The sequence below is a fragment of the Trachemys scripta genome, chromosome 4 (genome assembly GCF_013100865.1).
Source record: "Trachemys scripta elegans isolate TJP31775 chromosome 4, CAS_Tse_1.0, whole genome shotgun sequence".
In the NCBI taxonomy this organism is placed as follows: domain Eukaryota; kingdom Metazoa; phylum Chordata; order Testudines; family Emydidae; genus Trachemys; species Trachemys scripta.
In genome coordinates this window covers 104,731,353-104,756,171 of record NC_048301.1, presented here as the reverse complement: position 1 = coordinate 104,756,171, position 24,819 = coordinate 104,731,353, and the positions used below count along the sequence as shown (strand labels likewise).

Below are 24,819 nucleotides of genomic sequence, written 5' to 3'. Positions count from 1 at the left end.
CATTATCTGTTAATATTGAAAGGTGTTGATGATATCTCGTGCATGGAATTAATATGATAAATCTACTGACTGTATAATAAAAGCAGTGTCTGCTTGAGTTATAAATATTTACCAGTCTGAACCTATGAATAATTAAATATAAGAAGCAGAAGAAATCCTTCAGTGTAGAGGAGAATGAGGAATTTATACATGAGAAATTCATAATTTATAAGAGGAGGTTATCAACTGGTGCCTCTAGAAGTGTCAGCACAGTGGCTCCATGCACTACCTTACGGCTGAACTGTGCCAATTCTCTATTTTAGCACCACGCCAGCAAGAGGCTTTAACTGACAGTGGGGAACTTGTTTATGGATCTCAGTTGCACCAACTGTAAGTTATCACTGTCACCAAAGACTGCTGTTGTCCACAGAAGGGAATGGATAGGAAAACCAGATTTGGCGCTGTCTCAGTAACACTGCCCAGGTGCACATTGTTGATTAGGATGCTCCTAACCCATTCTTGACATTTGCTGTGAACTTCAAGGTAATGGGTTTCAGAAGCCAGGCAGAGCTGGGGGCAGGAACTAGTAAAATAAGTTTTTTTGGGGGGGGAGATGTGGAGGGGGAAGAGGGTTAATTCATAAGTCACCCTGAAAGATGAAATGAGCAATATACATTATAGCCAATAGTGAAGATAGAGGATGCACAGTAAAAAGGATGGAGGCGTAGTTCTACTTTTAGTCTATCTGATATATTAGGAAAATGGAGTAGGTTCTCCCAACTCTGTTCTGGCTGTAGAATAGGGAGACCCCCACTATCTAATAATACACTGTGACAGATTCCCTAATACCAAGATTTCAGTAATGGAAGACTTTACAGTAAGGTAATAGACTTAGCGGGAATCCAAGAAATAAGAATGAAGTTAAAATAGAGGACAAGCAAAAAGAGTCAAGCATTCTCTAGCATTAAGAACCCCATGACAGATCAGCAAATCTACTATAATGTGTATGCTTTAAGAGGGAGAGATAGAGGAACTCTGCAGTTGCCCAAGTACAAAAACAGAACCTAAAGGCACATGATGTGAAGTTACTTGACACAATGGGATGAGTTAAAAACCCACCACATTTCCTGGAAGTTATGAAAAGCATTTTATTTAGAGTCATTTCTGCTCACTGTACACTAGCAAACACCATCAGTATTTTTCTTTCCCCATTTATCATCATCAATAGAAACAGTCACAGGTTAATCAAGACTCCACTAAGAATGAATAATGCAGGTTTCAGATTCAGATGTCTGCCAGTCTTGTGAAATGGATAAAGCCTTCTTTTCACATGATGTTTTAAAGTCCTACAATTAGGCCATTCTGGTTGAAGACAGTTTATTCAATAATGTTTGAATACACACTTTGTTATAGCTCCCTCTGGTCCTCTGACAAGATTCACAGATTACAGGTGCTTGGGTTGTGGAATGCTTTGTGGCTTGCCTTACTGGCAAAAAAGTTACATTTATTTTTATAGTTAGTTTTATAAAAGACTCATACCTATTAACGTAAGCCTCTGGGTGCATTTACAAAATTAGAACACAATTATTCATATTTAACATTATCCTGCCAGCAATTGGCTATAAAAAAAGAAGACATTCCCTTAATATACAACAACCTCAATTAAAAAAAAAAAAAGTATAAACTCAGAGGCAATATTCCCAACCACTAATCAAAACCATTTTAAAAGACCTATTTCAGGCAGAAGCCCTGTAAGATTAACAAATCTGAGTTCTGTTGGATCAACAAGGTAAATGAGTTCCAGAACTGGGTTTCTTCTCCTGAAAATATACTACCAGCAGCCCCTTGAGCAGAGGTGGGCAAACTACAGCCCACGGGACCGTCCTGCCTGGCCTCTGAGCTTCTGGCCGGGGAGGCTAGTCCTCGGCCCCTTCCCCGCTGTTCTCCCTCCCCTGCAGCTTCAGTTCGCCCCGGCGCTGGTGCAATGCTCTGGGCTGCGGGGCTACTAGCTCTTGCCAGGCAGTGCAGCTGCAGAGCTGGCCTGACCCGGTGCTCTGTGCTGCGTGGTGGCGTGGCTGGCTCCAGCCGGGCAGCGTGGCTGCCTGTCCTGGTGCTCTGTGAGGTGTGGCTGGAGTGCTGCCAGCCGCCAGTGCTCCAGGCAGCGCGGTAAGGGGGCAGGGAGTGGAGGGTTGGATAGCGGGCAGGGGAGTTCGGGGTGGTGGTCAGGGAGCGGGGGTGTGGATAGGGGTCGGGGTGGTCAGAGGATGGGGAACAGGGGAGTTGAATGGGGGTAGGGGTCGGGGGGGGCAGTCAGGAAGGAGGGGGGGTTGGATGGAGTGGCGGGGGGCAGTCAGGGGACAGAGAGAAGGGGTGCTTGGATGGGGCAGGGGTCTTGGGGGGGGGCTGACAGGGGGCAAGTGGGGGGGCCACGCCTGGTTGTTTGGGGAGGCACAGCCTCCCCTAACCGGCCCTCCATACAATTTCCCGATATGGCTCCCAGGCCAAAAAGTTTGCCTGCCCCTGCCCTAGCTATTCAAACCTCACAACTATTAGAGTGTGAATCATCTGACCTCAACTGCTGAGGTTTTTTTGCATAAAGAAAAAATAAATTTTATGTATGTTTTAAATAGTAAAAGGCACTCAAACTCATCTTGTGAACTGAAGAATTGAAACTAAAAAAAAATATATCAAAATTAAAATATATAAAATTTGAAACCAGTAAGACTATGTCTAAGATCAACCAGGCCAACATAAGTTTGTTGATTGTACCTGAATGATCACATCATTGGAAGCATTTTTGTGTTTGTAAGATATTTATTCTGTTTGTTCTGGCTAATACGTTTCAGTATGGGAACAGAATTAGAATTCCTTGCTAACTATTATCAATCTACTCAATCCAAGCCATTTTACTAAAAAAAACAATCAATATTTCCTATTTTGCCTTCAAGACTCTCTCTCTCTGTCATGAAACTAATTTCAAGAAAATCAGTATCAAATATATGTTGAAGATGCACAAAACCCGTGGGGAATAGTAGGCAGAACAAGAAATCCATTAGGAGCTCATCAACAAGCGAAAGCATAGAGAGATTAATAGAACAGCATTTGTAACACAATACCGCTCTGCTGCCAATACGCAAAGCAGCATCAAAGCTCCTAAGGAGAAGAAAAAAGTCCACAGCAACCTTCAGCAAACTCCCCTATGAATATTCCAAAGAGATCACAAAATACTATCTGGGGATTTGTGATCAGACTATGCTATCAAACCACGAAGAAACAACTGAGCCTGTTTGTATTCAAACTGGTTGAGGGTTCCAATAAAAGGAATAATTACAATTTACACTTTTTAGAGTGTGTAAGCCCTTCAGGTCAGGAACTACATCTTCTTTTATGTTTGCAATCAACTGGCACACTGTGGGCACTACAGGAAACAGAACATTCACACTCCTCATGTTCCCTCTCCCAATTATACAAAATTCTGAATACTTTAACAACAGGTTAACATGAAAATTAATCATAAATTAAAAGGACACCTGCCAAAGATTTAAAGATTCAAACTAACTCTGGTTTACTTTTGTATACACAGATAAATGTGTATATGTATAGAATAAAAATATGCCATTTTTATTCGCAAAGCAGAGACGCTATTTATGTAAATCAGATAATCAAAAAACGACATTTAATTTTTTCTCTCCCCCCCTCGAAATCAGTTACAATAATGTTAGAAAAGTTAACCCTTACCTTTCTTTTCTCTGGCAATTTGTCGCACTCCTTCTCTGAAATCAGACAACACTTGTAGGTATGGCATCACTGTAGACTCAAGCTGTAGAACAAAATATTTCTAGGATTAGTTAATAATTTAAATTCAAACCATTTTCCTTAACTGTTTCATATGTATGCACTTACGGGGCCAAACTCTGCCCTGTTCTTCTCTGGAGCTAAAAGGGATATGTCATAACTATAAAGGGAAGGGTAACAGCCCTCCTGTGTACAATACTATAAAATCCCTCCTGGCCAGAGACACCAAAATCATTTTACCTGTAAAGGTTTAAGAAGCTCAGGTAACCTGGCTGAAACCTGATCCAAAGGACCAATAAGGGGACAAGATACTTTCAAATCTTGGTGGGGGGGAAGGCTTTTGTTTGTGCTCTTTGTTTTGGGGGTTGTTCGCTCTTGGGACTAAGAGGGACCGGACATCAATCCATACTCTCCAAATCTTCTGAACAAGTCTCTCATATTTCAAACTTGTAAGTAACAGCCAGGTAAGGCGTGTTAGGTTTATCTTTGTTTTCTCAACTTGTAAATGTACCTTTTGCTAGAGGGTTTACCTGTTTGCTGTAACTTTGAACCTAAGGCTAGAAGGGGTTCCTCTGGGCTCTTTGAATTTGATTACCCTGTAAAGGTATTTTCCATCCTGATTTTACAGAGATGATTTTTACCTTTCTTTCTTTAATTAAAAGCCTTCTTTTTAAGAACCTGATTGATATTTCCTAGTTTTAAAATCCAAGGGGATTAGATCTGGACTCACCAGGAATTGGTGAGGGGAAAGGGAAGAGGGGAATGATTAATTTGTTTTAAGATCCAAGCGACTTGGATCGGTGTTCACCAGGGAATTGGTAGAGGAGTCTCTCAAGGCTACCCAGGGAGGGAAAGGTTTTTGGGGGGGAAGACAGAGTTTCCCAAATAACTCATAAATCATTTGGGTGGTGGCAGCAAAAGCAGATCTAAGCTGGTAGTTAAGCTTAGAGGTTTTCATGCAGGTCCCCACATCTGTACCCTAAAACTCAGAGTGGAGAAGGAAGCTTGACAGAATATAATATAAAGTAGAAGCTAACCCTTCAGGGCAGATCCTCAACTGGTGAAAACTGACATAGCTACCACCATTGACTTCAACAGAGCTATGACTATTTAAATCAGCTGAGGAACTGCACTTCATGTTTAACATTTTGTATCATTCTTGTACGAGACACAATGTTCACTATGCACTTGGGCTGAAGTTTTTCTCAGAACTTAGGTTACACATACAGTATTTATTTCCTTTGAGTATCTCCAAGAGAGAGAGATTACTTGCATCACTAGGCTCTGCTATGGCAAGAAAGTAATATTAAATAAACTCAGATAATACCACTTGCAAAAAAACCCACAGGAAGACTCCTGTTTGCAAGGCTAGTGAAGACTAGTGCTCTGTCTGGGGAACACAAACTGTTGCTGTTCACACAACAGCACTGCACCAGGGCAGCTCTCTAGAAATCCCAAGTGCAGAATCCAAAAGTTTAAGAGAATTATCCTGAATGTTTCATTTCTTAAAGGGTAGGAAAAGAGACAAAAATGTGAACACATTTATTTTCCATGATATGTCTTCCATTCAAATGTTTCTCCCATCTGTTAAACCTTTTGTAGTCCTGTATATACAGGAAGAGGTTTGCTATTTAACTTTGGATGTTTGGTGCACCCTATATTCATCCCCTACGCTTAAGTCTGATCAACTGAGCGTAGCTTTGCTGTATGCCAAATAAATGAACCTAACTGAGGAGACTGGAGGTGAACAGAGTTCTTGGAAATGAGTGGAAAAGGCCTTGGGGGAGTCCCAACATCTTTGTGTTAGGGCTCCTACCCAGTTAAAAGGTGGAAATGCCTACGTGAAATGAGTTGATGGGCTCAGTCCAGATCCTCATGAACAAGAATCCACACTACAAAAACCACTATCACAGCTGCTGTCAGTCTCAGCAAAAAGACCAAGAATGGTGCCAGCCATGGAGAATGAAAAACACTCTTGTTCCCACTATCTTTTCCTCACTGAAGCTAGCTTAAGGCACATGAGCAGGGCGGTATGGGGAACCATGCACTGCCACTACTTTTGCGGTATTCTCTTCTGTGGATATTGATGGATGAGTTTGGTTTCCAGAGTAGTGAACCTGTCAAAAAAATCACTAAATTCACTTGAAAACCTAAGTCTTCTGGAATCTGGGTTTTTCAAATTGCAAAGTGACAAGGATGGATTTTGAATGAATTAACCAACTGGAATGGGTTAGCACTGGATATATACTAGTCATAGTCTTTGTTTGAAAACTTTAAAAATTATGACTTTGTTGAGAGAGTGCCTGTTTCAGTTTTTACTCATCCCCTCATGTTCAGTCATGAACAAGAAGAATGTGGGCCTGAACAAAAGCCCACTGAAATCAATGGAAAGACTCAGTGACTTCAACAGGCTATTGGTCAGGTCCCAAATGAAGTAATTGGACATAACTTTGCTAAGAAGAAGAAGAACAACAAAAACCTTGAAGGAAAGCTGCCAAAAGATTCAAGGAAAGTAACAAATTTAAGGCAAGTAACAAATTTAAGGTGGACACTGTCAAAATGAAATCATTAGTAATATAATGGATGCTGGAAATGAAAGTCTATTTCTTTAAAAAACAGACTATAGGCTTGTTCATGTGTGCTTGGCTGATGACATTCATTTTTCATATTTAAAATTGCCAGCGTGTTTGATTTACAAAAGAAGAGATATAAAGAATTACATGGATTTTACAAACAGATGTTAAAACCCCTTCCAAGATCAACCCATTTTAATGCCTACTAACCTTGGCAGTATTTAACAGTGAAAGGCTTTATTTGTTGTTCTGCACTAATGCCAGTCCTTCTACAAGGCACATTTGCTTTTAGCACTGTGAGGACTGTTTAAAAAATAAGTTTTTAATCTCACCTATGAAAGATTACTAACAAGGTCCTGGCTTTTCTGCTGGAATTTGAGATAACGGTGTTTGCTAATTCTGAACTAAATTAGAAATCCAATATTCATGATTTCTAATATGGAACAGTACCATTTTCTTCACACAGCCTTCTCTCCCATACAGTCTTGGAAAAGAGAAAAAGGTACAGAACTCCTAGTAAATATTTATTTAGACCACTGCTATAGCACTCAGTACTACAGCAATGGGGACCATATAAATACCTAGCTAGACAGAGACACAGTCTGGGTGTTCATCATCCATCTGCTTCAACTCCAAACACAGGAAGTTTTTTTTTCCTAGGCGAGTCATAATGGGTGGTGTAGTTTTGTTTTGTTATTCTATAAAAAGTTAGAATATTCTGTGAATGTTTTCATTGCTATTCTTTGGGAGAAACAGAAAATACCTTTCTAAATGTACTTCACTTAAATCTGAATGGTCTCATGTGACCATGTTTCGAAATACTGGTATCAGATGTCGAGCTAAAGGAAAAACACTTGAAAGATCTAGTGCCATTTTTCAGGTTAGATTTTGCTCCAGTGCAAAGACCACAATCACTGGCCTCCCCTCACTCTGGAGTGTTACTCCCCTATTGCCCCTCAAAGATTGCTCCTACATGACAGAACTTAATCGGCATCCCCCAAAAGGTGTGTCCTAATTGCTCTCAGCAGAAATACCTCACTGCAGTAGTACTGCTAGATGAACAGAACAAGGCTGCCTATAGAAGCCAGATAAATGTTGCTCCTTTAACTATCCATTAACTAACCATTATGGGTTACAAAGAGATCAGAAAGTGAGACTAAAATCAAAAATCAAAATCCAACTGCCGCCCTGCTAGTTTTTGGTGAACTTCAATGAGCCCTAATCAGTATAATTTTGTGTTTTTATTTATAAAAATATTTATACATGTAGTACTTGTAATGAGACACGTACTTTAGCAAGTACTATATGTAGTCAGAATAAGGGCTGGTCCACACTAACCCCCCAGTTCCAACTAAGATACGCAACTTCAGCTACGTGAATAATGTAGCTGAAGTCGAAGTATCTTAGTTCGAACTACAAGGTACTTACCGCAGGTCCACACGTGGCAGGCAGGCTCCCCCGTTGACTCCGTACTCCTCTCGCGGAGCAGGAGTACCGGTGTCGACGGCGAGCACTTCCAGGATCGATTTATCGCGTCTAGACAAGACGTGATAAATCGATCCCAGAAGATCGATTGCTTACCGTGGAACCTAGAGATAAGTATAGACGTACCCTAAGTTAGTAGAATGTACTCTGTTCTCCACTTACATTTAGGTTTTGGACATTTCCTCCAACAGGGAATCCAAGAGCTTCATCACTTTCTATGGCACCAAAGATCTAGTCAAGGAAAAGGAAATTAAAGACACATTCATTCAATAGAAGTAGGCTAACTGAAATCAGACATACTGGTGTTTGAAGAGGCCACAAGGCTCATCTAGTCCATATTCTGGCAACCTACTAGGAGATTGCTCTTTATGCTTAAAGCATCTTAAATAGTTGACAGTCAAATGTTGCCTTAGTGATGTTGATTGCACAACTTCACTGTCAAATATCCAATTTTCCATGTACTGGTTTTTCTGCCATTCACCAAATGCAAATGAATGTAAAACAAAATGATAAAGAACTGTAATTCCCCTCCCCTCCCCCCAATGTTACGATTTTGTTTTTAAGCAACTGGCTCTTTAGAATCCTGCAAGATCTCCAGAATGACTGTACTGATCCATACATGTTTGGAAAATATTGCTGTAGCAGCTGCATAGTGTGATGGCAACTATTATTTTTTAATTTAATGTAAAATCTCACTATCACTTACCTTTAACATCTGAGTGAGATAAGAACTAATACTTTCTAGCAGCAGTCTATTTGGCATTTGCCTGGCAGTTTTCTTAGCAGCAATATAGGAATTGCTCTGGCTGACTAAAGATCGCATTTCTTCCAAGACAGTGCGAGTGTCAATGTTGTCACACAGTGCTTCATGAATGGCTGCCTTCTTGTCATAAAAACTAAATCAGAGGAAAGCAGACAAGGTTACAATTTATATCGTCATTATAACATTTATGTCAAAATTTCTGTGCTCCATCAGTACACTGGAGTGCTTCTGTAAGAGGGGCAAAGGGGGGGAAGGATTTCCCTTTCTTTGGTCATAGTTGATACCTGAAGAAGGAAAAACAGATGATTAAGAGACAGGTGTTGGTGTCCACTATATAGGTGATTTGTTAAAATATTTTACCTGCATAATAAAATATTGCTTCTATATTGCTGACAAAGTCTCAGAAAGGGTGAGTTGTCCTGTCAGCTATTACTTGTCAGATACATCAGACCTAGCATAACTTCAGAGCTCACTTTTCTGTATGTTTTGCAGAAGCAGTACAATTCGCTTGTTCAGTCTCTTCCCTTTTTCACTGCTTCATTATAGTGCTGCTTACTCTCACAATGTGCCAGCTGAGTGTTCTGTTAAATAAATTCCTATGCAATGCCACTAATTGGGGGAAACTTGTTCTGAAGCTACATGTTATGAAGCCATTCCAAGCAGGTATCATGAATAAGGCAATGATTTAGTTATGGGTATTTTTAGTAAAAATCATTGACAGATCATGGGCAATAAACAAAAATCCACAGCCTGTGACCTGTCTATAAATACTCTTGACTAAACCTCAGCTGGGGGCCCCTGTGGCGCTGCTGCTCTGCGGTACTGCTTCTCTGGCGGGGCCCGAGGCCAGCCTCTCTGGCTGCTGCTCAGGCAGTCCGCGGGGCCAGCGGCACTAGCTCCTGCTCGGGTGGTTCCTGGAGCAGGCAATCAGGGGCTGCTGAGCAGCAGTGGTGCAGCTGCCCCCACGTCCAGCTGCACCAGCCACTGCCCAGTTAGCCCCTGGGTCCAGGAACCGCCGAGTAGCAGCTGCTCTGGCCGCCCCCAGGGCCGCTGCTCCAGCGGCCTCTGGGGCTACTGCTCGGGTGGTCCCCAGGGCCAGCTGCCCGAGCAGCGACTGACCCCGGGGCCGCTCCAACAGCAGCTGAAACGGTTGGCTGTGGGGCTGCTCCAGCAGGAGCTGGTGTTGCTGTCCTCGGGGCCGCCTGAACAGCTGACCACAGGGCCTGCTACTTGGGTGGCCTTGAAGACAGCCACACTGGCTGCTGCAGAGGTCATGGAAGTCGCGGTATGTCACAGAATCCGTGACAGCCGCAACCTCCATGACAGACATGCAGCCTTAATCATGAATATTTCCATGGAAAAACTGTTTAAACTGTTCATGAATTGATTTGTAATACATATGGTATGTGTCCCCCATTTACTTTAAGGAAGTAGTTTTTTTTTTTTTTTTTTTTTTTTTTTTACTTAAGATCCAAAAGGGAAAGGAGAAAGAAAAGGAGGTAGAGAAAGACAAGAAAAAGGAGGAAGGAAATGCTCTCTTCCCCCACTACTTCTCTTTTTCCTGTTCCTATCCTCTTTCTCCCTCCTGTGTCTAGTTCTCTCCTTTCTCACTCTCCATTACTCCACATTTTCTATGTTTTGATTCCCCCCCTTTAACAGTCAATTTGCCCCACCTGCCTGCTATGCAAAGTTGAAAATTCAGAAGCAGCATTATCTGCTACTGAGAAACAGGTACCCGTCTTTCCAGCACTGGGGACACAATGACTCTGGTAATTCCCAAGGACACTCTTAACTATATGTTGCTTTGACTTTAAAAAGAAGAACCAAATCATGCACAGTGTTGTTTAAATTACAGCCACTGAAGTGGGATTTCATTAAAATGTGAAGGAGGATTATCTAAGTGGAAAGAGACCATGATGTCAATATAACTATTTTGTTTTACTGGATTGAGGGTAAGATCAAAAGTCAGAAACTTCTGAGTTCTTATCTTTGCTCTCTGATTTTGGGCAAGTCACTTAACTTCCATTTGTCTCAGTTTCCCCACAGCACTTTGCATTTTCAAAGTATTGAAAGTGCCAAGTATTATTTTATTAGTACAGTTGAAACACATTACATCAGCGTGATCTGCCCCTCCTCAGATAGGTGTATACTTAAGAAACTGATAGCCATATAATCTAGAGGAGATTCAAACAGAAAGAAGTTCCCTTTCAACACACATATACAGAGTGGCGTTCAAAAATTAGGCACCCAAGTCGCATTAATGCCAATAGAAGTGATGTGATTAATTCCATATATTATATGCTGAAAAATACCTCAAAACTGTTGCAAGGTTAAATTCATCAGCTTGTAAAGTACTTTGAGATTCTCAGTGGAAGGTGCAGTAAGAGCGTAAAGTATTATTATTAGATCCGTTTTCAAGAAAAGGAAATGCCCATTAGAAAAATGGGAACCTTAAGTATGCATATAAATGGCTATTCATATAGAAATTAAACGTAGCTCACTCACCTTTTACTCAGCTCTGTTTCTCGAAATTCCCATTTTTGAAACTGGCCTATCAAATCAATAGGAGCCCGAAGGATATCCTTTACATTTAAAAAGAACTCCTAAAAAATAGGGATGCAGTTTGAAATCAGCGTAAGCCAGACACAACCTATGCTTACTATACCAAAGTAAATTTTCAGTTAGCCATTTTAATACTTGTTCTTAGATTTCAGCAAGGTTCTGCTGCTACATACCTCCCAAAATAAGAAAAATACAGTGGGTAATGCAAAATAAGTGTATCATATTATGAGCATTAAGCTGCTCTTTGTCAAGGTTGTGACCTAACACAACATATTAGACATTAACAACAAACCATTGCAATTTAATTTCTTTATACTATGATCTTTTTAGTTTGGAGTCCCTGTAACAATTTTGTCAGTTGTGAACAAAGTGAGGTAATGATAACTTACATTTGTTATGAATCTCTCCTTTGCTTACTGTATTTCAGGTTGTGGAAATATGAATTGTGTTGTCTGGAAGAAAAGTCTTTTTGCTGTGTTTCTGATTCTAGTACATAATGACTTTCCTTCATTAGACTTGTGTATTTCCCTCAAGCAACAATTTCATTCTAGTGTTGATGCAGGGAGTAATGTGTATTGCTTAATGCTTTTAGTATCACCACAATAAATCGACTGTCATTAGCACTAATTGATAGACCAAAACTAATTGCACACCACACTTTAAAAAACAAAACAGTGTGTCAAGTTACCAGTCATGAAAAGGCAGGGCTTAACTGGAGTGATCTAAGTTGCTCACAGTGCACAGGTGCCATGCAAGTTTTTCCAGACAGCTCTGCAAATGCACCTCAGCCCTGACATGCACCAGTTTTTTTATTTCAGTAACTGGCCTGACTCAAGAAGACATTTCCATTGTGCCGAACTGTGTGGTGGTTTTGAGATGTGTGTACGTAGGGATAAGGAGCAGATACTGGCAGTGGTACTAAAATTTTTTTTTTTAAATGAAAGACAACAGATATATTCAGCAGAACATGTGTGATTCTTGTGCCACCTGGATACCTAATCATCTCTCCACATTTTCCTCACCACTTTAGGTATTATTGGCATAAAAGGAAATATGTCAGAAATATATGTAAAAAGAGGCAATAGCTAAAGTATTTCACTAGACAGCATTTCTGGAAGCTGTTAGGTTGGTTTTGTTTTCCAGCCCACACAATTATGAGGGGTCTCAGATTGCTGCAAGAAGAATTATAGATAGAGAGTAGCAGCCTTAACTCAAACAAATGTAAATAATTTATAACTTTAAATTTAGTTATACTGGATAATGTGCTACCACCCTTAAAATCAATTTTTATTTGATTTTCCATAACACACAAAAAACGTCATTGCATTCACTACAGTAATATAAAAATGGGCCCAGTCCTGAGAAGTGATCTAGCTCTGAGTTTCAACTGAGTTCAGTGGAGTTGAGTGCACTTAGCTCCTTTTGGGATTGGTTTACATTATTGGGGTATAGAATAGCACAAACTTTAAAGAATAGACTCATAGACTCATAGACTTTAAGGTCAGAAGGGACCATTATGATCATCTGGTCTGACCCCCTGCATGATGCAGGCCACAAAGCCGTCCCTACCCTTTCCCTTGACTCTGCTGTTGAAGTCCCCAAATCCTGTGGCTTAGAGACTTCAATTAGCAGAGAATCCTCCTGCTAGCGATCCCTGCCCCATGCTGCGGAGGAAGGCGAAAAACCTCCAGGGCCTCTGCCAATCTTCCCTGGAGGAAAATTCCTTCCCGACCCCAAATATGGCGATCAGTAAAACCCCGAGCACGTAGGCAAGATTCTCCAGCCTGACCCTCGTTAGCCATTATACTATTTACCTGCCATAGCACGGTATTCCTTTGACTAAAATCATGTTTTTTCATTTAAACCATTCCCTCCATAAACTTATCTAACTTAATCTTAAAACCAGACAGGTCCTTCGCCCCCACCATTTCCCTCGGAAGGCTGTTCCAATATTTCACCCCTCTGACGGTCAGAAACCTTCGTCTAATTTCAAGCCTAAAACTTCCCCACGGCCAGTTTATATCCATTCGTTCTCGTGTCCACATTAGTACTGAGCTGGAATAATTCCTCTCCCTCCCTGGTATTTATCCCTCTGATATATTTAAAGAGAGCAATCATATCCCCCCTCAGCCTTCGTTTGGTCAGGCTAAACAACCCGAGTTCCTCTAGTCTCCTTTCATACGACAGGTTTTCCATTCCTCTGATCATCCTAGTGGCCCTTCTCTGTACCCGTTCTAGTTTGAGTTCATCTTTTTTAAACATGGGAGACCAGAACTGCACACAGTACTCCAAATGAGGTCTCACCAGCGCCTTATACAATGGAAGCAGCACCTCCTTATCCCTACTAGATATACCTCGCCTAATGCATCCCAAGACCGCATTGGCTTTTTTCACCGCCACGTCACATTGTCGACTCATAGTCATCCTGCGGTCTACAAGGACCCCGAGGTCTTTCTCCTCCTCGGTTACTTCTAACCGATGCGTCCCCAGCTTGTAACTAAAATTGTTGTTAGTCATCCCTAAATGCATCACCTTACACTTTTCACTATTAAATTTCATCCTGTTTCTGATACTCCAATTCACAAGGTCATTCAAGTCTTCCTGCAGAATATCCCTATCCTCCTCCGAATTGGCAATACCTCCCAGCTTTGTGTCATCCGCAAACTTTATCAGCCCACTCCTACAATCGGTTCCGAGGTCAGTAATAAATAGATTAAATAAAATGGGTCCCAAAACCGAACCTTGAGGAACTCCACTGGTGACCTCCCTCCAACCTGACAGTTCACCCTTCAATACGACCCGCTGCATTCTCCCCATTAACCAGTTCCTTATCCACCTCTGGATTTTCATATCGATCCCCATCTTTTCCAGTTTAACCAATAATTCCTCATGTGGTACAGTATCAAACGCTTTACTGAAATCTAGGTATATTAGGTCCACCACATTTCCCTTATCTAATAAGTCCGTTACTTTCTCGAAGAAGGAGATCAGATTGGTTTGGCACGATCTGCCCTTTGTAAAACCATGTTGTAATTTGTCGCAATTGCCATTAACCTCAAGGTCTTCAACTACTTTCTCCTTCAGAATTTTCTCCAGGACCTTGCACACTACAGATGTTAAACTAACAGGCCTGTAGTTACCCGGGTCACTTTTTTTCCCTTTCTTGAAAATAGGAACCACATTAGCTATTCTCCAGTCTAATGGAACCACCTCCGAGTTTACAGATTCATTAAAAATTATCGCTAAGGGGCCTGCTATTTCCCGTGCCAATTCCTTCAATATTCTCGGATGAAGATCATCCGGTCCGCCCGACTTAGTCCCATTAAGGTGTTCAAGTTTGGTTTCTACCTCGGATACGGTAATCCCCCCTCCTGTATACCCCTCTGTCACGCTGCTAATATTCCTAATCCCTTCATTGGCCTCATTAAACACCGATGCAAAATAATCGTTAAGATATTGTGCCATGCCTAGATTATCCTTAATCTCCTCTCCAGCTATAGTCTTCAGCGGTCCCACTTCTTCTTTCTTTGCTTTCTTCCTATTTATATGGCTGTAAAACCTCTTACTATTGCTTTTAATTCCCCTCGCAAGGTCCAACTCTACACGGCTTTTGGCCTTTCTCACTCTATCTCTACACGCTCTGACCTCACTAAGGTAAGTTTCCTTACTGATCCCTCTCCTCTTCCACTCTTTGTACGCTTTCTGTTTTTTCCTAATTGCCCCTTTGAGACCGTCGCTCATCCAGCTCGGTCTAAATCTCTTGCTTACTAACCTTTTTCCCTTTTTCGGGATACAGGCCTCCGACAGCTCATGCAGCTTTAACTTAAAATAATCCCAGGCATCATCTGCCTTTAGATCCATTAATATGTTAGCCCAATCTACTTCCCTTACCAATCCTCTTAATTTGTTAAAATTAGCCTTTTTAAAATTATAAACCCTAGTCTTTGAAGGAAAAAGAGAGGAAAGCTTGCTTACATTCAGGAATTTCTCATACTGAATAGCTGATTCCATGGTGTTGTTTGAATAATCCAGCGTATCCTTCCAAGAGTGCATCAGGAAAGCCAGCCGTAACTGTCGTGCTATTAGGAATTTTAAGATACAGATGGAAAATCATCATTATCTAATATACTTATATGGCCTCAAAATAATAGTATCTGAGCAACTCATCATCTTTAATGTACTAATCCTCACAATGTTGCTGTGAGGTATGGAAATACTGTTGTCTCCACTTTACAGATGTAGAACCAAGGCACAGAGAAGCTCAGGGCCAGATCTGTGAAGCTATTTAGCTGCTGAGAAGCAGATAGGTGCGTAGTGGGATTTTCAAAGGCACTTTTTAAAATCCACTGGGTGTCTATCTCCATTTTTAAGAGGTTAAATGCCTTTGAAAAATCTGGACCTAAGAGACTTGCCCAAGATCACATGGGAAATACATGGTGGAGTAGGGACTTGAACCCAGGTCTCCTAAGTCCTAGGCTAGTGCCTTAACCATCCTCTCTTACCCACAAAATTGATTTTGCTTGAAATTGATTCCAATGCTCTGTATTCCTAAACTACTGTAGTATGAACTAAAAAGAATTGTTAAGCACAAATTCAATTACAAATAAAATAAAATAAAATAAAATAAACAAACAACCCAAACTTGCCAATTCCCATTTTAATCAGGAAATGTATATAGTACAAGAAATAATGTTCAATTTATGGCTTTTTTTTTTTTTTTTTTTTAAATTGCTACTTTTCTTGGCTTAATTTTCTTAAAAAATACATTTTACAAGTTTCATAGAAAAGTGTTTCTTCCACAAATAAGATTTTACCTGTATGTTTCTTCAGCGCATCTTTAATAGTAATGAAGTTTTTTAAAGATTTAGACATTTTACAGCCAGCAATTGTTAAATGACCAGTGTGCAAAAAATATCGAACCCAGTGATCATTTTCAAAGTATGCCTGCAGCAAAATCACAAACAGAAAGGATAAGTGGTTTTTTTGGTTTGTTTTTTTAAACTCATACGTCCACACACATAAGGTTTCTGAACAGGAAAAAATATAACAAAACAAAAGCACCATGATGATACAAAAAGGATTTTCTGAAGGCACATTTCCTAAACATGATCAGGAATCACAAAATGCTACTCTTCTAGAGCTAAAATACTGTTCAGATTATGCCCCCAATTCTACAATTGGATCTGCATGGGCACATGCATATGCCTGGAGCTCCACTGACTTCAGTGGACTCCACATAGATGCAGACTCCCACCTGTGCAGATCCAGCTGCAACATGGGATTCCGTGCATGTACCACATGACTTGCTGCACCCAACCTGAGAGTGAGAACTCTGTTTTTCTTCAACAATTTGTACCTACTGTAGTTATAAATATCCAAGATTACAGTAACCAAAGAAAAAGGAGGAAAAATAAAAAATTCCGTTTTTCAGTTTTTTCCTTTGTGCATTTATCACCACATTGGATATGATCAACTTCACTATTTTGTTGATAGTCACCAACTAAGGGAAACTGTACTTTAAGAGTTTGGGGTTTCTGGGCTTTTCTGCTATAATTTTTGTATAATAGAAACTAAAGACAGATGGTGAACGTCACCTACCTCAGACTGTGCCAATTCATTGTCATGGTGGGGGAATCGAAGATCAAATCCCCCTCCATGAATGTCCATCGACTCTCCCAGAATAGATCCAGCCATAGCAGAGCATTCAATGTGCCAACCTGGACGGCCCTGTTTAGAGATAAACAAGTGACTTCAGTACAGATTAAATATTCTTTGTGTTTTTTTTTTTTTTTTTTTTTTAAAGAAACCCTTCTTAGGAGAAACTACTTTCTACCCACACCTTTGTCCACTAATAAATACAAATAAATTAAAATGACACAGAAGTATGAGGGAGAACAAATTTTTATCTCCCATACAGTAATAAATCACACATGCCAAATGCATCTATGAGCAGATGAATATACAGAACACAGTCCTGGGCCTGCTAATACTTTCAAAATAAAGTATTGCATTCAGGTAATGGTTTTGTCTTTCTTAACATCACAAGGGAAATTTGCATTTATTCTAGGGATTGTAAGTCTTGGAACCCTTGCCTTAAAGTGAGGCATTCATTCTTATGCAAACTACTTTCAAATGAGTGGAACCTTCTTCCCATTCATTCCAACAGGCATTTCGATTTGAGTACAGAATACCAAACTGAAACTTTGGGAGGTTAATAATGGGAAAGTGGACAAGGTAGACAGATCCCTATGTGAAAAGGCACATTGATAATATTGATTTAACGGACAAAATTTCTGCACACAAACTTCTATTTGTGCAGTGGCTAATAACTGGCTAACTACACACTGAATAGGACAGGGGGCGGCAACATTCGGCACGTGGCTCGCCAGGGAAAGCACCCTAGCGGGCCGGGCCAGTTTATTTACCTGCTGATGTGGCAGGTTCGGCTGATCGCGGCCCCCCCTGGCCGCGGTTCGCCGTCCCGGGCCAATAGAGTCGGCGCGGGCGAGGGATGTGCTGGCCGCGGCTTCCTGCCGCCCCCATTGGCCCGGGACGGCGAACCGCGGCCAGTGGGGGCCGCGATCGGCCGAACCTGCCGTATCAGCAGGTAAATAAACTGGCCTGGCCCACTAGGGTGCTTACTCTGGTGAGCCGCGTGCCAAATGTTGCCGACCCCTGGTATAGGATATTATTAAATGAACACAGCAATGCTACTGAACAAAGTATTATTGCAATCTAGACTTCATTAGATTCAAGATGAGGCTGGATCATTTGTTGTACAAGCTAGTACAGATGATATTCATAAATTGTAGAATGATTAGCTTCTGTATGATGTGTGTGGTTTGAACACACTGATCCTTACCTTTCCCCAAGGGGAGTCCCATGAGGGCTCTCCTGGTTTGGAGGATTTCCACAAAGCAAAATCATTCGGGGAACGTTTCTCACTCAAACGATCAGCTGAGATACTGAGGTCACCTGTCAATGGAGAAAACTTTGTACATAGTTGCACTTTCTTTAAACATTAGCGTTACCTACTCTTGGCTCTGCTGTAACTTTCAATGCAAAAAACCTCCCCAAAAAACAAAACAAAAACAAAAAGCCACCGCACTAAAAATTTACAAAAGTAATCCTTTGAGGCTCCTGAGACTACCAATAAAAGTGTCAGTTGTGAAGCTTCTTAATCCCTGAAATATGTGATTCAACTGCCACTCTCTCTCAGCATGCATAATTACAGCATTACAACCCCCCCCCCCCCCACACACACACAATATTAAGGTTGCAAATTCAAGCAGTCAGAAGTTAGAAAATGCCAGAATAAAAGCCTGTGCAACCTTAATTCAGGTCCCTTTTGCGTATGCATTATGATCTGTTCTTTAATTACATGATCACATACTATTTTTTCCATAGCATCTCGGTCTCATTCAGGAGATGACACAGGATGGATAGTAATCACTGAATGTGTAGCTATTCAATATTTCTTTTTATCCTTATCATTCATTGTGTGACCCCATGTATTATCTATTGCAGACCATTAAAACCTTGCACTGAATATAGAATGATTAATTTCCTCCTGGGCATTGTGCTTTGTTACAAATTTTGGCATCACCCTCTACCACAAGTTTTAATTAAAAGAGGGCTGCACCCATTTAGCTCAGCTCAGTAACACGAATATTTACAATGCTAAGGACAGTTCTCAATATATAAAAGTAATTTACATTTGAAGCAGGCAAGTTGTAACAAGTTGATCCAACCCCATTGCTGGTCACTGATTTCAGGAAAACAGCTAATTTGTAGTGCTGATCGGGAATAGTTCAACTAAATGTTTTTACAACAAAAAATTCTGATTAGTTGAAACCAAAACTTTTTGCAGGAAAGGGTCAATTTTGACAAATTTCTTGACTCAAAATTGTTGGAAAAAAGTTTCATAGTTGTTGAAACACCCTATTTCAACATAGAATGAAAGATTCCGGTTTCCCAATTCAAAATGACTTTTTGTTTCAAAATTTAAGCTAGAATAATTTTTTTAGAATATAAAAAGTGGTCGAAATTTAAATGTTTTGACTGATGCAAACTGATTTTTTTTTCTTTCAGATTTTTGGTTTATAACATTTTTTGAGATTGACTTCTTGTCCAGACTTGGGACAAAAATTTGTTTCAAAAATCTTAAAATTGTTTGCAAGACAGGAAAACTGTTTCCAGCCCAACTCTACTCATTTGTGACTCCAAAAATAAAAGAAGTGCAATGTGGAGACTACAAAATGTTTCCATTATGCTAATGGGCCTGAACCAAGTCAATGGGAATGACTGACGGTGTGCATGTTGTAGTAACTTAAGTGAATATTGATTTTATTACCTTCACCCTCCTGAAGAGCTTTCTGATCGCCTACAGCTTCAGGAACCAACTTAGCATAGGAGTGTTTCTCAGTGGCATCAAACTTCATTGTATCAAAGTAGACAGAGCCATTTGATACATAACTAGAAGGTTAAAAGATTAACAAAAGCTCTATCAATATAAAACTAAAACTCAGCAATAAGCATCTCTATCCATCCTATATAAGATCTTCAGCAGGACTACTTGAGGAGTATGGTACTTGAGGAGTATGTTCAACATGAGTAAGGATGACAGAATTTGTTCCTAAGTTGTTAAAGTACAAAGCCAGGGTGAATAGGAAAGCCAATTAACATTAATTTGTTAAATAAATATTTTAGCAAGATATAAAAAGGACACTATTAGATATTTCTCCTTTATAAATGTTAACATTTCCTCCCGTCTTTTGATTGTCTGCAATAACGTAACAATTACAAGTTACATTTACTTTCCAGGTTGTTTGCAGTGTTGGTCCCAGGATATTTGAGAGAGAACGTGGGTGAGATTCCTTTTATTCCACCAACAGAAGTTGGTCCAAGAGACAGAGACAAGCTTTCGAGCTACGCTGAGCTCTTTGGGTCCATTAAAAGATATTATCTTACCTACCTTGTCTCTCATTTATTTTCCAATCAATTTTGTCCTCCTCTATTTGGCCAATTTATTTTGCATTGGCTTTAATGGGTCAGCCTTAGGATTTTTTCCCTCCTTCTCTGTTTCAAAACCACTAGGAGTATGCAGCACTCAGAGCACAGGGCCAATTTTCCAGCAGACCTATGGCTTGAGCATAGGCACAAATGCAGGTTTTGGGCACATGTATATAAGACACACAATGGCAGTTTGAGCCATAGTGTATGAATTTCCCCTGCTGTTCTAGAAAAAACAATTTGCTTTTTAAACTGTTCAGAGATAAGATGTTTTTGTGATGACAATCCTATCATACAGTAAATCTGTACCTGCTTAAGCTACAAACAGAAAAAATGTTAAATCGGGATGCCTGGATATTTAGGCACCTGTATAGAAATGGCTTGATTTTCAAAGGTACTAAGCAGCAGCAAGAGTTGGGGAAGTCAATTGGAGAAGCAGATCTGCACATGTGAAAAAAATCAAGCCACTTCTACTTAAGTGCTTAAATGAAGATTTAGTGGCCTATTTTACACTTCCATTTCTGAAAATTGTTGCCTAACACTACAGGTAAAATCCTGGTCCTGTTAAAGTCAATCAGAGTTTTACCATTGATGAAATGGGGTTGTAACTTCACCCTATATTTTTATGATCTGAAGTCCCCATTTGTAAAAGAAAATGAAAACCACAGTAACAAAAATTTTTTAAATCAGGTTTGAGATTATTTCTTGGGGGTGAAGGAACAAGCTGATTATTTTTATCCCAAAAAACACTGCTTGAATGCAGTCTTTTGTACCATTGCTTATAGAAACAGAGTAAGATGGCTCCACTGTATATTGTAGAACTATTATTTCAGCATTAGAGCTTTGCTTTATTACACAATAATTGCAGCGATAATTCTGAAATGTTGCACAGAACTCATAACGGCACTTACCCATAACCATTATCCACAATCTTTTGAACAAATGCCACAATTTCCGGTACATATTCGCTGACCCGAGTTAAGACATCAGGAGGTAACACCTATAGATAAAGATAAATGGTCATTTATATATACACTGCATTTCATACCACTTTTCATGCCAGAATCTCAATTAAATCTCATCATCCTTGTGAGATAGGTAATAACTATTTTAGAAGATGGAAAAACGAAGCAGTTAAGTGACTTGCTCAAGGAACACAGACATTCTAATTCCTAGTTTCCTACTCTGGGACTTGAAAGAGCTACTGGACCTCTTTTCTAAACTTCTTATCCCATCAGCCAAGTTACTAAAGATCTGGCTGCTGCAGGAGATGAAAGTTGTTCCATTTGTGGCATCTATGCTGTGCAGGGGATTATTCCCCACCATGTTTCTAAGCTACCTGCCATGTAGAAAAACAGCTTTCAGTTATCTGAACCTCCATATAGGCAACAGCATTCAGATATAAAATTCTCAGGGTGGGCTTGTTTATTGCCACCATCGAGTTAGTCAGAATTTCTTAGGCACCCAGCGATGGTGGACTCTCATGCTAAATGCTGATGTTTGTTAGCAGGGCCCCTGGTGGCGCAGTTAGTGACCCCAGACATGTACTGTATCTCAAATTCCAGACTCAGCCTGGGACAACAGCATGGGGAAAGACAGAAATTAGCAACATTGGAGGAAGGAAAATAGACCTTATTAATGAGTAAGGGAATGAGACACCCACTCCGATGTATTTGCCCAGTTCATGTCAAGGGGAAGGGATGGGGCGTAGCTATGCAGTACGAAGTGCCTGATCTCCAGACGGGAGAAACTATTGTTAATGTGATCAGTTGCAGGGTGGCAACGCTGATGAGAAGAGGACAGCAGGGTCTTAAGGTGCTGATTTAATAGCTACCGGGTCATTGCAGGTTCAAGATTATCAATAAGGTGGTGGGCTAAGACCTTCAATTAAAACTGAGTTATTGAATTTTACTTCAGGGCCTTCTAAGGGTGCAGCCAGCCTTACACATGCTTGGCACATACAAAGTTCATAAGATGGAACAGCTTGTTTACTTACATTGAGGGCTTCCATATCTTTATGATACTCCTCTTCCCAGAATTTGGGGAGGTTAGAGAATATGGAGTTGTCAGTCACCTGACTGCCAAACTTGGTGTCTAGCCACTCGGACAGCACATCTTTTGCTTCTTCCAACAATTTCTATGAAAAGAAAATTATATACATATAACAGTTCAGTGCAATACAAATCTAGAAAAAAGTCTTATTTATGAGCCTAGACTGTAATGCCTTTTAATAGAAAATATGTTTTCACACTGTTAATTCGCCTGGGCATGAATATTCTTGCACCTATCATTCTTTGCAGCCAAGTAGCCTTCCATGTGCTTGGAGCAAATAGAAGATGGGTACATAATTTACATCTAGAGAGTCTTAATGGTGTTCTGATAAAAGATACAGAGAAGTGCTGAGGGATTTGCATTTTGCTGAAGATCAAGAGAAATATCATGTAAATGAATAAAGATAATTCAGTAAAAAAAGTGCACCCTAAATATCATTCAGGCTATTTTCTCTTTAGTTTTCCATTAACACTCTAATTACACCACGCATTTTGAGAACAGATATATAGAATCAGCTTTAAAAGAATGCCTACTTGGTGACATAATAGATTTGTTTTTAAAAACAAAGACACTTATAAAGGCACCCATCTTTTAGTGGCTGGATGAATTTTACATAAGTTGGACCAAAAAGGATGCATTTCACAAAGGCAGGGAGCACACAGTCTGTGCCCCCAATAGTTATTGCACCAAACAGCTTGAAAGAGAAGCAATACCATCCACGGCTCTAATTACTAAAAGAAATTAGTTACAATATCTGTTGTGTTTACTGGGGCTTATCCAAAGGACAATGAAGTCAATAGGAATCTTTCCATTTATTTTAATGGGCTTTGGCTCAGGCCCACATCCAAAGGACAGATATTTCTGAAATAATTTGGAAACATCAATTCGGTGAACAAGAGGCATAAAATACTTGAGCAGCACAGCAATAAAACTGTCAAAGGTATTTCCATATGCACTGTGGACAGATCTGTATGTACAACCAGTTATGGCATGAATCCCTTCCCAAGACAGAAATTCCATGAAATAAGGCTAAAGATCTGAGTCTTTTATTGTAGAGGAGAAAATCCTTTACGGAAAACTGGAAATAGCAGCTATCAAAAAAGATCATGACGAGGTTCTGCAATGTCTGAGGCTAGTTTGAGTGGCATACGAAAACTATTTAACTGAGCTCAGTGATACGGTTTTACCACGGAACAGGAGTACTTGTGGCACCTTAGAGACTAACAAATTTATTAGAGCATAAGCTTTCGTGGACTACAGCCCACTTCTTCGGATGCATATGCAAGTACTCCTGTTCTTCTTTTTTTGGTTTTACCACGTTGAATGTTAAGTATTGGGAAATTCTCAGACCATTTATAAAATATGTTTCAGAAAACTGTTACAAGCCAATGAGATTTAAAATCCATTCATATTGACCTCAGCATGTTTGTTGATCTCTTCTCCGGGAAGTTTCTTTTGCACAGCTTCTTCTAGATGTTCCACAGCAGACTTCACTGCATTCTGAATTCTTTCCAGCATCTGCTTTTTATCTGGATCAGTGGTGTCATTTAACATAGCTGAAAAAGGCTACATTAAGAAATGTTCATGAAATAATGTGCAGTAAAAAGAAAAAAAAAATCTATCCAAGAACTTTAACTGGATGACAGAACTATAGGCACTTTCTTCATGTTCTGGTGTGCTGCAAGCGCAGCTTATTCAACAGCTGTCTATTCCTCATGTAAAATATGTTCTAAGCACATAATTCCTTACTTGAGATGAGTAGTATGTTTCCCCACATGCTGTCAGATTGAAATCTATCAGACTACTCAGAGAATAATGTACTACTCAACATCAGTAAAGCAGCAATAATAAGGCCACTAGTTTTAATGATCCAAAAGGATATGGAATATAAAATTCCATTCACATTTGACTGTCTAAATCTGAATTAACAGCTGTATCACAATACGTGTTCCTTGTAGATAGTTGTAATGTTGTAAAGATTAAAAAACACCACTATTTAGTACCTTCACTTAATCTCAATGCTCTCTACAAAAGTGAATAAGCATAAGCCCCCTTTTATATATGGGATAATTTTAAGCACAGAAAAGCTAAGTGACAAGTCAGTGACAGACATAAAATGCAGCCCTCTCCCTCCTCCCGCCTCCCCCGTACCTCCCAGCTCTGTGCTTCAACTCTTACGGTTGAGAATCACTTGTCTTTTTTACAATTCATGATGCACAAAAAGGCCAAAAACTCACCCTTAACTAGGGTTACCATATTTCAGCAAGCAAAAAAGAGGACGGGAGGAGCCCCGCCCTAGCCCCACCCCTGCCCCTCCCACTTCCCGCCCCCCCCAGAACCCCCAACCCTCCCCCCGTTCCTTGTCCCCTGACTGCCCCCTCCTGGGACCCCTGCCCCTAACTGCCCCCCAGGACTCCACTCCCTATCTAAGCCTCCCTGCCTCTTGTCCCCTGACTGCCCCAACCCTTATCCACACCCCCACCCCCAGACAGACCCCTGGGACTCCCACGCCCCATCCAACCACTCCCCACCCCCTGATGGCCCCCCCCCAGAACTCCCAACCCATCTAAACCCCTCTGCTCCCTGTCCCCTGACTGC

At 40.4% G+C, this 24,819-nt stretch overlaps 1 protein-coding gene across 2 annotated transcripts in view; it reads right to left on the bottom strand.

The window, feature by feature from the left end:
* The window catches only part of CARS1 (cysteinyl-tRNA synthetase 1), a 56,521-nt gene that overhangs the window by 11,327 nt on the left and 20,375 nt on the right, over positions 1-24,819 (bottom strand). For both annotated transcript variants that reach the window (XM_034770243.1, XM_034770245.1), the window contains 12 exons: positions 23,638-23,787; positions 22,166-22,306; positions 21,081-21,169; positions 19,511-19,632; positions 18,020-18,132; positions 16,756-16,884; positions 15,972-16,101; positions 15,133-15,236; positions 11,101-11,198; positions 8,539-8,728; positions 7,995-8,063; positions 3,718-3,799 (listed from right to left, as the gene is read on the bottom strand). In XM_034770243.1, the coding sequence (XP_034626134.1) occupies positions 3,718-3,799; positions 7,995-8,063; positions 8,539-8,728; positions 11,101-11,198; positions 15,133-15,236; positions 15,972-16,101; positions 16,756-16,884; positions 18,020-18,132; positions 19,511-19,632; positions 21,081-21,169; positions 22,166-22,306; positions 23,638-23,787 (1,417 nt within the window). The remainder of the gene's footprint in view (positions 1-3,717; positions 3,800-7,994; positions 8,064-8,538; positions 8,729-11,100; positions 11,199-15,132; positions 15,237-15,971; positions 16,102-16,755; positions 16,885-18,019; positions 18,133-19,510; positions 19,633-21,080; positions 21,170-22,165; positions 22,307-23,637; positions 23,788-24,819) is intronic.